Source organism: Daldinia decipiens (genome assembly GCF_022478715.1).
Source record: "Daldinia decipiens strain CBS 113046 unplaced genomic scaffold F4813scaffold_30, whole genome shotgun sequence".
Taxonomy (NCBI): Eukaryota; Fungi; Ascomycota; class Sordariomycetes; order Xylariales; family Hypoxylaceae; genus Daldinia; species Daldinia decipiens.
In genome coordinates this window covers 23,356-33,745 of record NW_026054573.1, presented here as the reverse complement: position 1 = coordinate 33,745, position 10,390 = coordinate 23,356, and the positions used below count along the sequence as shown (strand labels likewise).

At 44.0% G+C, this 10,390-nt stretch overlaps 3 protein-coding genes across 3 annotated transcripts; 1 reads left to right on the top strand and 2 right to left on the bottom strand.

The window, feature by feature from the left end:
• Positions 1–764: 764 nt before the first annotated feature.
• Positions 765–1,432, bottom strand: F4813DRAFT_367431 (uncharacterized protein). The gene has a single exon (XM_049244171.1). It carries the CDS (start codon positions 1,068–1,070, stop codon positions 852–854), a length of 219 nt encoding a protein of 72 aa, XP_049097255.1. The 5' UTR covers positions 1,071–1,432; the 3' UTR covers positions 765–851.
• Positions 1,433–6,313: 4,881 nt separating this feature from the next.
• Positions 6,314–7,940, top strand: F4813DRAFT_178177 (Mss4-like protein). The gene is made up of 5 exons (XM_049239284.1): positions 6,314–6,905; positions 7,018–7,050; positions 7,121–7,166; positions 7,219–7,248; positions 7,393–7,940. The coding sequence occupies exons 1-5, from the start codon at positions 6,730–6,732 to the stop codon at positions 7,651–7,653; spliced, it is 546 nt and encodes a 181-aa protein (XP_049097254.1). The 5' UTR covers positions 6,314–6,729; the 3' UTR covers positions 7,654–7,940.
• Positions 7,731–9,402, bottom strand: F4813DRAFT_178237 (DUF1295-domain-containing protein). Its single transcript, XM_049239286.1, has 4 exons — positions 9,380–9,402; positions 8,813–9,018; positions 8,254–8,739; positions 7,731–8,205 (listed from the first exon to the last, which is right to left on the bottom strand). Exons 2-4 carry the CDS (start codon positions 8,931–8,933, stop codon positions 7,850–7,852), a joined length of 963 nt encoding a protein of 320 aa, XP_049097253.1. The 5' UTR covers positions 8,934–9,018; positions 9,380–9,402; the 3' UTR covers positions 7,731–7,849.
• Between the last annotated feature and the right edge of the window lie 988 nt (positions 9,403–10,390).

Sequence of the window (10,390 nt, the reverse complement as noted above, 5' to 3'; positions counted from 1 at the left end):
GTGTGGGTAGGTAGGGGGATAAGATGGGTAAGCAATCTATCCAAGGCTACCATAGCACGTAAGGTGTGCAGGTGAAGACTCGAAGATGCAGATATGACGATCGGCGACTTCGATCTCGACGCGATGACGATGATAGATCAGCTCGACGTAGTAGAGCATAACATGAGAAACAAACCCCTAGCTAGCTTGACATATTCTTCGACATATTCTTCAAGGCTAGGAGTTTAAGATTCTACATAGTATACAGGACAGGACACCCTCTTCGTTTCGTCTCCGGATTTCGTTCCCCTTTTCCGCTAACCAACCTTGGGCAATGGACAAGCATTTACTACGCAATACATAACTACGGTACAGTTATGGTACAGTGTAGTATACCACGTAGCATGCCATGTATTGTAGTATAATTCCAACTCGACTACCTACCTACCTAACCTATCTGCAACGCTAAGCCAGCAACCGGCGGCTCCATATACTGACTTTGCCCTCCCTTTATCCCTCGCGCATTTGCTAGCATCGTACTCGTACCGCATCTACACGCGAGACTGCAAGACTGCAAACCAAGGGCCAACGTGTACTACATACATAGTACAGGACCGCGCTAATCACGAACCACGCAAAAAAAGATCCTGGGCGGTTTGTAAGTTCGCGAGCCGCGCTTAACCTCATCCTCTCGGACCTGCGTCTACCATTATGCACGACCTTACAAATAAGGTGGGTAGTAGAGGACGAGGGTTGAAGGGGGAGAGGGAGGGGGGGGGGGGGGGCTACACTATGGACTCGCATGCATCTGCGCTATCTATCGAAACCCCCCTAGCTTTCTCTCTAACGGGTATGGTACCGCACGCCCTTGTTTATGCAACCTGGAGTTTTAAGATGCTGTAACTATCCATTGTGACATGTGTATATGTATGCGTATGCGTATGTGTATGCGTATGCGTGCGTATGCAGCTGGGCAATAAAAGTATCGTAACGGAGAACTCGAAAGAAGGGGACACGACATGACGCTGTTTGGTATTAATAGAAGAGAACTGAGCGCAGACGAAGAGAGCAATTGATAACTGAGGTATCATATATCTCCGAGCTTCTTCGACAGATGCGCAAAACCATCATAATGACGACCGAAGACGAATGGAAGAGATAGGATTCGAAATCTCAAACTCGGCCTCGCGCGAGACGCTTAGATCGAGATTGTCTCCGAGGTCTAAGGCGGCTTGGCGGTAGGCTTCCCACTTCCTATCCGGGACGCAACGTGGTAGTTCTCGCGTGCTCTTGCGTATGGGATACATCTATAGTACGTGGCCCCTTCGTACATGGGTACATGCGCAGGCGAGAGATGCTACATGTACATGAGAACTACAAGTCAGCGGTGGAGTATATACATAGGTAGAATAGGTAGTGTAGTGTAGGTATGTAGTGCCCATAAGTAGGTCGCGTGTAAGACGTCGTCTTGTATACATCATCTACATCATCATCATCATTATCAGCTATAACATAACCTACTTCGATGCGGTAGGAGACGCATAATTACCTACGTAGGTATCCAAACGTCCTTGACATCTGTCTCCGTCTCCCCTGTGGAGTTCTTCGCTCGACTATTAACGTAATGACATATAGCTCTTAAGCGTGCGAAGCAGGTCGTGATATAATACGTACATAGCACCTCTAAGGTATTGTATTGTACATTAATTAGCGGAATCCCGCAGCAGCAGCCCCGGTATTGTCTCCTCCTAGCATGCTACCTACGTCCCGGACTATTCTGCAAGTTGGTATGTACAGTACATGGAACAACAGAGACGCTAACCATTCGGTATCGTAGCAGGTCTTTTGCCTTTCTGGAGAACCGGACCTGGTCTTTTGCAGATCTCTCCTGGTCGATCCCTAGCGGACGTCATGCACGAAATTCAGATTGATGATGATGGTTTTCTTCAGGACAAAGTCGACGGATCCACGCAGCGGTTGTAGTGTAACGCTGCTGTGTTTGTTTTCAGGGATTGGGGGATTTAGTCCGACGTTAATACATAAGTTGGGGGCACCGTACCTTGCCTAATAACAAGTAGCCCCCATCCAACCGGGCCCCCTTATTAGGTAGCTTATTAGGCACTTGGTCTTTCAAATCCTCAAAATCTTCAAAATCCTCAAATTCTCGGCCGGGCTTGATTCGATTTCGAGATGTCCCGTTTCCGTTTAGGCTCTAGATCTGGAGGCTATGCACACGCACACATCCTTTACGTAAATCCACGTTGACGGATCTCGTCGTAGACCTAGTGGTAAGAGCGATCTGCCCGCCGGCCGCCAGCACGTCGCATTCCCCCCTCCTAGTGCATTCCGCGCAAGTGGAGACGGCGTCGTTAGTCGCTTTGCGGATAGTGGAATTACTGCATGCTACCTCCTCCTCATCAGCCATACGACAACGCATATATCTAGTATTAAACATACGCCAATAAAGTTCGTCGTATGTAATATGTATGAGTTACGCAAGAGGTTCCTCGTAAATGCGCGCCGATTTTGACGTGCTAAGGATGCTAAGAATGCTAAGGATTATAGGAAGAGTTTCGTCAGATCCGCAGTTATTGTTGTTTTCTCCCCACTTCCCCAAAACCCCATGATGGCATGATGATGTCGTCAGATAAAGGGTCCTGTCCTGTCTGGAGGGAACCGACGGCAGTCTAGGTTAAGCAGTTTGATCTGGCCGTGGCAATAAGCTTATCAGAGCCGAACCAGATTCGTGGGACCGCAGACGGACTGTAACCGCCCGGACGGGGTAAGCAGGCGAGATCCAGATAGACCTAGAGCACGATCTAGACCTCCGGAGATCATCTGGGGAAGCTGATCCGGTCTCCGTCTTGCGCCGCCGCGGCGTAGTAAGTACCTACGCAGCCATCGATGCGGTTTACTTAATCTATCCTACCGAGACCCAATCTATAATAACTTACGCCTTTATTAACTATCGTCGTATATGTGCTCTCATTCGCTCTTATACCCCACGCTCGTATTGACGTGGAAAATGGCATACCTTAGGTAAGCTAGATAGATGGGAAGACTGGGCTGGCATAATAGACATTGCTATGAATCCAGTTGACGCTATAGTAAACTTAATGGGCATATGGCTTCGAGAAATCCAATCGACTTATTTACTTATCCTATGCTAAGCCTTAGCAAAAGAAGCGTTGATATATTGGTATATTGCTGCTGTCGAATGGGCTTGGCGAGGTTTGGACTACCCGGAGGAAGTTCGTATACTCGAAGTGAGACGAACAGAATACTCTAATGGCAAAGAACGTAAGGGGCGGATATAATTACTTACTTACAATAGTTACGTTCTTATGTATTGTAGCTTCTAGAGATTGCTAGGTCTTTTGGACCCAAAGTATGGAATTAACCAAGGGTTTAGGTACTCAGCTAACAAGTACCTATTTACTTTACAAGTTTGGAGTCATTTGGAATTATTTTCCGATATGTAGTACTGGCGTGTTCCTATTTGGAAGGACCAGACTTTCTCATGTAGTCCCTAAACCCACTCGAATACCAAAACAAATGGATGTGTGTTTTTGAAATGTGCTCAAGAGAGCTACCTCAACCCATTAAGGACGGTAAAGGGTCAGTCAAATCTTCTCGCTTCAGACTGAGTATATTCCCTCTTAGTATCGCTGCCGCTCTGGGGACTAGCCCCGGGCGATCCTGGCAAAACTGAACGTCACCGGCTGGTGAGCCCCGGCTGTGGATGTCCAGGAGAAACTCTCCGGGCACGTTGACCTCATTAGTCTTCCCGGCAGAAACGAATTGGAAAATTCCGAGGTGATCAACGGTGATGGCGAGGCGTCGACTTTACGTAGCTAAGAAATAGAGCAGATGTATAAGACAAGAATTTCGCTGTACAGAGCTCTTTGAAAAAGTTAACGTTAGTACCTAAGGCAGGTAGTTTATATATACCTAAGTCATAAGACGAACTATTGATGAGTACCTCTTAGATAGTTAGGTGCCTAACCTAGGCGCCTAAGTAGTTAAAGCAACGCGTGCTTCGTTTTCCTTTGAAGCAGGCTTGGTTACTTGAAAGTACCTATCTAGAAATAAGTGAAGCAGAGGAATGAATCTCAACAGGTACTCTCAAAAATGCAAAAATGTGCGTAGATGTTACTCTTTTATACCAGACTACCTATTAAAAGATGCCAACACAGCTACATTGCTGTGTGGCAGTGATGTACCACAGCAGCCTCGCAACGAAGATAAGGGTTAGATAATTCTTGTTGTTAAAGCTCAATATATTTACCTCTCTCCCTATCATCATTTCTATTCCATAATCCATGAAAATATCTCTGGGAAGCGGCACTCCTAAGATTTGAAGAATCTGACCCAAAAACAGTGTCGAGTTTTCGGGATGGTATTCAAAAGAGTCCGAATAATACCGAGATTATTAATTTAGTACTTCAACAGGCATCTGAAGTATATGAGGAATATCGGGAAAGACACTCGATATTCCGCGACGGGGTCACGCAAAAAAAAGGCACATATTCTTAGATAAGATTCACAAGATGATAAACTCTATCATATAATTTAAAGGACTCATGGATGCCGGCTTAAAATTTGATCCTTCTGGATAATCCTAATCGATATACTTGCTAGATGCTATACTCATGTCAACTTTATAGGAACAATTGCTTGGTCAGCTACATCGGCTTGTTTCCAGGTACAACCTAGTGATATTCAAGTAATAATTAAGTTTGCGTACTAACGGTTTTGTAGATGGCCATTAACTACAGAGATAAAGACGGCTCAATATTAGACGGAGCTAAGTATTTAACTCATCTCCTTGCACGTTACGCCTTGATTGAAGTTCGATATATGGCGATGCCTTTTGGCAACCTAAACGAACTTGAAAAGTGCGTGAACAGCATGTATGAAGCAACACTGGAATATTTGGCGGAAATGAAAAGCTTCCAAAATCAAACGAAACTAGGTACTCTCATTAGCTCGAAATATAGTCCAGCATATATCTCACAGTTTACTTAGGCACTATCCTCAAAAGCGTCACACCCTTGCCTGATAGTGAGCTGAAGAAACTTAAAGATACCCTTCGTAACAGAGATGAAGAGGTAGATAAATGGACAAAACTGATCGAGGACGAATGTAAATAATATAATGTGCCTTGTGTACGCTGAAGTGAATTTAGTTGGGACAGGGAAAACTATCTTGATGTAAGGTCTCAATATCTTTGCTAAGGGTAGCCGTGCCCATATACTAATTGTCTTAGGTCGACCATTATCGAGTATACCAAGACTCTATACGACGAGGAGAACCAAGGAGCGATGGCCTATTTTTACTGTTCGGGGACCCTGGGAACGAGTATTGATTCCATCCTCCGGAGTATCGTTAGACAGCTTGCAAATAGCAGACTGGGGCTAAAAATGGTAACGAAAAAAATGGACAGAAAAGTCCTACGGTGAAGAGCTGCTCACGTTAGATGACTCAAAAGAGATGATCAGGAAACTGGTTAGCCTTAACGGCAGAGCTCAAACAACCATAATTATCGAGGCAATTGATGAGATCAGACAATGAGGACTTGGCTATTTTCTTCGAGATGTTGAATGACCTTATGCAAATAAAAACACCCACATATGCGTCGAATCAAACATGAACTCGGATACTCTCACCACGGAGGATATTCTACAGATCTGCCGCCACCTAGTAGTTCTCAACAAGAGCCCTCTTAAAGCGTTATTTTCCTCTTTTATTGGGAAGGATTGCATAACTGCCGCATTTCCAGACTGGATACAAGGAGTTTCCCGATCATCGGCCATGCTACGCAAACGTTTCCATGGGTATCACTTAATACAAGCTGACTTCACAATGAATATTAAACTAGGGAAGAATCCATCGATAAGTCTCTTCAGAATAGTTTGCCTCTACAACTTCTGGGAAGTTATGGAAGAAATAATCATTGAAGATAAATGGTTGCCTATGGGCATCGCAATAGCATATTGCGGTGGAACACGGTCTCAGCGCTCCAATACAGTCACTGTTGAATGATAAGAAGCCTAGTGTGATAGATAGTCGGCGCAGCAGATGGGGAGATGGCACTGCACGTTGTTAAAGAAACGGGTGTACACTTAACTTCACTATCTGGAAATATCGTGGATGCAAGGACACAGCTTAAAAGCAAAACTAATAATATGTCCGAGATGATAGCAACGTTAAGGTTGTTGCTAAAAGCCCGGACATGTGACATCGCGTGAGAGTGGTGGATGATATGACGAATTTTAAGCTTGCAGGGGATGTCGTGATGTCATCGGCGTGCTTTCGCCAGTTATAGATTTTAGCTAGAACTACCTACCTAAGGTACCTAAAGGTATACCGGTATGTATAGGTATGTAGGTATGTATAAGGCTGATGACTAATTCAGGCACGCGGGGATCGGGACACGCTAAGAATAACTTTCGGGACCAGGGCTTCTTATACTCTTTCCCTCCGGAATTATCATCCGTTGCTGATTCAACTTCTTGTTGCTATATTGACTTGGCTACTTGTACTTCCGACATTACCGACATTACCGACATTACCGACATTACCGACATTACCGACATTATAAGCCCCGAAGGACCCGTTACATACCTCGGTACGTACCCAGAGGCATACAGAGCCTCCCGTTATTGGGAATACTGAGTGTCCAAACTTTAGTATCTAATATAACGGCATAGCGAAGAAGCGAAGAAGCATCAGAAAAGGAAATAAGCCATGGATGCCCGCTGTCAATGCGGTGCCGTCGCGTTTAAAACGCCTCTGCCCAAGCCCCTGGCTCTCTACATTTGCCACTGTGCCGAATGTCGCCGTCAGACGAGCTCGGCCTTTGGTACTTCGGCCATATTCCCCCGTTTTCCTCTACCTCACGCCGAGCTGATGTCGTGCTATGCGTGAGTATTTTATCCGTTTATTTAATTCCGTATCAATATTGTATTATAATCCGTATAGATAGATACCTGTTGGCTTGAAGTGTGACTCACTGACTCGCTGGTGATGATATAGCCGCCCGACACCTTCTGGTCACACGCTCTATTGGTAATTACTACGACTCTCCCTCGGTTTATGATTACGATGATAGATAGATATATTGACTTATCTCTATTAGCTATTTTTGCCGCAACTGCGGGACTAGACTGCTTCACACGACACCGGTAGGTGCATGCCATCGGTGACACATGTAACATGTACGCTAATAACATGCAGGGCAAGAATGTTGTCTCCGTCAAAGGAGGAGTAAGTATATATCCGCTATCTCTTTATTCTTCCTGTTATTCGATGTATAAAACGTATAGTCACCAATATATCACCCAATATGTGACCAGGTGTTTTTTATTTGACCTGAAGAGAGGTAATCACTAACTTCTCATGCCCCTAAAGTGTATAGATGGGCTCGACTGGTCAAGAGCTATCCACATATGGACTAAATCAGCCATGATTCCCATACCCGAGGGCTCCGAAACATACTCGGAAGAGCCTACGGAGTCCGACTACGGCGCCTCTCAGGAATCTCTTGACCAACCCCTCGACCCGGCGGGTATACTCATGAATAGCGGGGCGGCCCCAACGCCAGCTGATATAGAGGGGAAAGCTGCTCATATGGAGCCTGTGAAGGGCGCCTGCGAATTGAGTGGATTATAAACGATGTTGAAAGTTTTGATGAGCGGCGTTGACGCTCGTGCCTGGTGGTTAGCCGATGGTAGTTGGTGGCGCAGTGATGGTAAATTGAAATCGGAAAAGCTATCCATGTAAAAGATACCCTCGCTTCACTCAAGTCCTATCTTTTAAGGGCTGTTTAATCCGGTGGAGGCCAGTAGGCGGGTTCTTATACCACCCTTCATCCGCTGATCTGACTATCTTCGGCGATCTCCGAGTGTTTGGCCGGATCAAATACGTACATAGGTAACTCAAGGAACACCGTTCTCTTTACGATAGCAGGGAGCCGTTCATAGATCTGTGGCGGAAACGGGATAAGGATGCTAGTACGGTTTAAATACCGCTGGTAGCCTTCCCAATTCAAACCCTTCTCGTACCGCTTCTTAGCGCCCGGGCGCTCGGACAGCGGCAGCCCTGAGACGAACATGAGCAGGATGGTGAGGAAGAAGGGACCCAAGATTGTAGCGTAAAGCGCATTGAACGCTTGTCCGACGACGGGGCCATCAGCAGCGGGCGAGACGCATATCATATATATAGCTTTCATCGTCAATTTAAATCCTCACTGATATTCAAGTGAAAACTTACAGAATTGAATAATGATCTCCCCAAAATAATTCGGATGACGACTCCAGTAGAAGAGCCCCGAGTCGCAAATCGCGCTCCGATCATTCCTCGACCGAAACATGAATTTATGCACATCGCTCACGCTCTCCATAGCAAAGCCGATGCCAAATAAAACCACACCTGCTATATCCCGCCCCGTGCCGAAGGCGACTTGCGGCTGGTAGCTGCGGACGGCGGGGGAGTTTAGAATAGTAACGGGCAGCGAGACGGCCCACACCCAAAGCATCTGGAAGACCCAAAAGCCGAGGAACGGAAAGAACCGATCGCGCGTGCCGTCGAAGCGATCGTCTTTGCCCGTCCGTAGCACGCGGTACAGCAAGAAGAGCGAGAGCCGCAATCCCCACACCATAATAAATACCGAGGCCACGATCTGTCGTGCATCGGGATTGCGGCCCAGGGCCAACGTGAGCACGGCCAGGACCACGAAGTTGGTACCTCCGGCGAAGTCTGTAATTTTATGAGAAGATGGTCTTTAATTATGTAGAACTCGATTGGGGAAGAAAGGAAATAGGGGCGGAACCTGTAAGTTTATCAAACTTTAAGCTGAACGCTATCGCGAAGAAGAACAGCTGATACGCGATGGTGACAAGGAGCGTGATGGAGAGGTAGTAGCCGTCGAGGACGTGTACAGGACCCGCCATCCTTTCGTGTCCCTTAGATGGATAGCGAAGGGTAGAAATTAATCAGTTATATATTTCTAAGATATGATAGATTACCTAGGGGTACCTAACCTAGGTAAGCTGTTGTTTATATTTTGATTCTATTAGTGAGTTAAGGTTGATGGTGAATTAGTTATAGTTGAATATCAAACGCAGAAGACCAGTATGAAACACTTCGATTCCAGGGGGATAGCAGATAGTGTCTCGTGACTTATTTATATCATTTCCGATGAGATTATCTATGAAAAGGGAATTACAACATTGTGAGACATTATACGCCCCAGCATGAACTTATATGTATAACAAAGGAGTAACCTAGGCTAGGCTTTTAAGACTCGACTCGACTCGATGGTGGTAAACCAAAGCTCCCTAGCAATCGCTAGATTAAGCGCTAAAATGGCTAGGTTCCTTGCAGTCGGGTTACCTACCAAAAGTGCCGGCTGCTTCAGCCCTACGACGTCATGGACCTGTGCTCTGTAGGTGTAATGGTGTGTCATATTGTCCTTATTATTGTTGTATTATCAAGTATCTAGGAGGAATATCTAATATCTGTAAGATGTGTATACTTATGTGTACACTAAGTGGGTCCAATGACCTTAGGTCATGTGACAGTAGGAGATTAGAATAATTCAATAATGCCACTTCGCACCCCGAGAAATGAATATGGAGACGATATAAGTCAAACCACCCTTACTAGGGCCACCCTAGTGGGGGCCACCCATTTCCCATACAAAATCAACGATTTCGCATATTTGTATTTAATTTAAGAAAATAGATAAAATTATATAGTTTTTGATTTTGAGTACGGTATTGGATTTTAACCAGGTATAAAATTTTGAAAAAATGGCAGGGCTAATATTTATGGTGAAATAAATATAAGAGTATACATTAACAATTATATATATAAATTTATATATAAAGCTGTTAAAAGATATTATTGTTTATAATTTTACCAATTAATATGGTATTGAACTGGTGCTGGTGTATCAGGTGACCTTGACCCTGATCATGTGATCATATTCTTAGTATAAGTACCATTTATGGTCGCACACACCCATTTTACATAGTATCATCCACTTTTAATACAAGTTATTCCTTTCTTTTCTTTTAATATCATCATTTAAAAGTCCTTAATATTAGGTTTAATAAGGCTTGATCCAAGGCTAAGACGTTTAAGTCTTGTTTAATATAAATGTAGAATTTATATTGTTAAATAAAAGACGTTTTAATATAATTTTTAAATTTAAAGCTAATTATATAACTTATTTATTTAAGAAGTTATAAGTGTTTATAAAATTTTATAATAATTTAATAAAATTCTTATATAAAATTAAAATTTTAAAAATTTTAAAAATAATATTAAAAATATATTTTATTATTTTATTATTAAAATATTAAATTTTAAATATGATAAAATGTATATAAACTATTATAATAAT

Excerpts from the sequence above, each read along its gene's own strand:
- F4813DRAFT_367431 (XM_049244171.1), bottom strand. The coding sequence starts at position 1,070 with ATGATACCTCAGTTATCAATTGCTCTCTTCGTCTGCGCTCAGTTCTCT.
- F4813DRAFT_178177 (XM_049239284.1), top strand. The coding sequence starts at position 6,730 with ATGGATGCCCGCTGTCAATGCGGTGCCGTCGCGTTTAAAACGCCTCTG. Across the intron at positions 7,051-7,120 it reads TCTGGTCACACGCTCTATTG|CTATTTTTGCCGCAACTGCG; the intron begins GTAATTACTACG and ends TATCTCTATTAG. Across the intron at positions 7,249-7,392 it reads TTGTCTCCGTCAAAGGAGGA|TGTATAGATGGGCTCGACTG; the intron begins GTAAGTATATAT and ends ATGCCCCTAAAG.
- F4813DRAFT_178237 (XM_049239286.1), bottom strand. The coding sequence starts at position 8,933 with ATGGCGGGTCCTGTACACGTCCTCGACGGCTACTACCTCTCCATCACG. Across the intron at positions 8,740-8,812 it reads AAAGTTTGATAAACTTACAG|ACTTCGCCGGAGGTACCAAC; the intron begins GTTCCGCCCCTA and ends ATAAAATTACAG. Across the intron at positions 8,206-8,253 it reads GGAGATCATTATTCAATTCT|CTATATATATGATATGCGTC; the intron begins GTAAGTTTTCAC and ends TGACGATGAAAG.